Source organism: Penaeus monodon, chromosome 27 (genome assembly GCF_015228065.2).
Source record: "Penaeus monodon isolate SGIC_2016 chromosome 27, NSTDA_Pmon_1, whole genome shotgun sequence".
NCBI lineage: Eukaryota > Metazoa > Arthropoda > Malacostraca > Decapoda > Penaeidae > Penaeus > Penaeus monodon.
Genome location: NC_051412.1, coordinates 29888681 through 29890428, shown reverse-complemented (window position 1 = coordinate 29890428; position 1748 = coordinate 29888681). Strand labels below are relative to the sequence as shown.

Below are 1748 nucleotides of genomic sequence, written 5' to 3'. Positions count from 1 at the left end.
AATGTTTAGTAGCACTTTTAAGCAGAATGTCCCACTTTATACACAAAATTATATAAGAACACAATGCATGCTAAAGTGTATCGGCGTGAAAGGCTGAACTATTATAGCTCTCTTCTTCTAGGTGTGTCAGATGCCCAGAAGCAGCATGATATCAACTTCCTGCTGCACAAGATCTACGGGGAAATCCGTGATCCCAACTTAAAAGAAAAAGCGGATTCCTTTGACCCGGAGGCTGATCTGTCCCATTACAGTGACGATGGTGAGGCGGTACATAGAATTATGAGAGATCTCAAGGATCACAGACTTCTCGAACAGAAGCACTGGTTCTCTCTCTTCAACCCAAGACAGCGTCATGAAGCACTTATGCTCTTCGATGTTCTCATTCGCTGCAACGATTGGGATACATTTGTCAGCAATGCCGCCTACTTCCGTCAGCGTATGAACGAGGGAGAGTTTGTCTACGCCTTGTATGTTGCAGTCATCCACTCACCTCTGGCTGAACACATTGTACTTCCTCCACTCTATGAGGTAACTCCTCATCTCTTCACTAACAGTGAAGTCATTGAAGCAGCTTACCGTGCCAAACAGACACAGACACCTGGTAAATTCCAGTCTTCCTTTACGGGAACAAAGAAAAATCCTGAACAAAGAGTAGCCTATTTCGGAGAGGACATTGGAATGAACACTCACCACGTTACATGGCATATGGAATTCCCATTCTGGTGGCAGGACGAATACAGTCATCATCTGGATCGCAAAGGAGAGAACTTCTTCTGGGTACATCATCAACTAACCGTTCGCTTTGATGCTGAACGTCTATCCAATTACTTGGATCCCGTCGGTGAACTTCACTGGGGTAAGCCCATCGTACAAGGTTTTGCTCCTCACACCACTTACAAGTATGGAGGTCAGTTCCCCTCTCGTCCAGATAATGTAGACTTCGAGGATGTGGACGGTGTTGCCCGAATCAGAGATTTGCTCATTGTTGAGAGCCGAATTCGTGATGCTATTGCCCATGGTTATATTGTTGACAAGCAAGGCAATCGCATTGACATCATGAATGAGCGTGGCATTGACGTTCTTGGAGATATCATTGAATCCTCAATGTATAGTCCTAATGTCCAGTACTATGGGGCTTTGCATAATACTGCCCATATTGTACTCGGTCGACAGGCCGATCCACATGGAAAATACGCTCTACCACCTGGTGTTCTAGAACATTTCGAAACTGCCACACGTGATCCCAGTTTCTTCAGGCTACACAAATATATGGATAATATCTTCAAAGAACATAAGGATTCTCTTCCCCCATACTCAAAGGAAGAATTAATTTTCACAGGTGTTAGTATTGAAAATCTATCCGTTGATGGTGAGTTAGAGACTTTCTTTGAGGACTTTGAGTACAGTCTTATTAACGCCGTTGATGACACTAAAGAAGTTGCGGATGTAGACATTTCTACATACGTTCCTCGTCTCAACCACAAAGATTTCGCATACAACATTGAAATTACAAACAATAACGACAAGGAAGTTCTCACAACAGTCCGCATTTTCGCTTGGCCTCACCGTGACAACAATGGCATTGAATACACTTTCGACGAGGGACGTTGGAATGCTATTGAACTAGACAAGTTTTGGGTTAAGTGTGAGTATTTTCTAGCAATGTCTTGAGTCAATTATCTGTTCTTAACGTTTTAAAGGTTTTCCCTTTTAAAAAGAATATGTCGGATCGGATTTATAGATGAACC

General features: G+C 43.0%; 1 protein-coding gene across 3 annotated transcripts in view; it reads left to right on the top strand.

Moving 5' to 3' along the window:
- Positions 1–1748, top strand: part of LOC119590766 (hemocyanin C chain-like) — a 16266-nt gene that overhangs the window by 13916 nt on the left and 602 nt on the right. The window contains exon 3 of one of the 3 annotated variants that reach the window (XM_037939478.1): positions 778–1645. In XM_037939478.1, coding sequence (XP_037795406.1) covers positions 778–1645 — 868 coding nt within the window. Of the gene's footprint in view, positions 1–121; positions 1646–1748 lie in introns of all 3 variants that reach the window. The other 2 variants (XM_037939477.1, XM_037939479.1) reach the window with 2 other exon arrangements.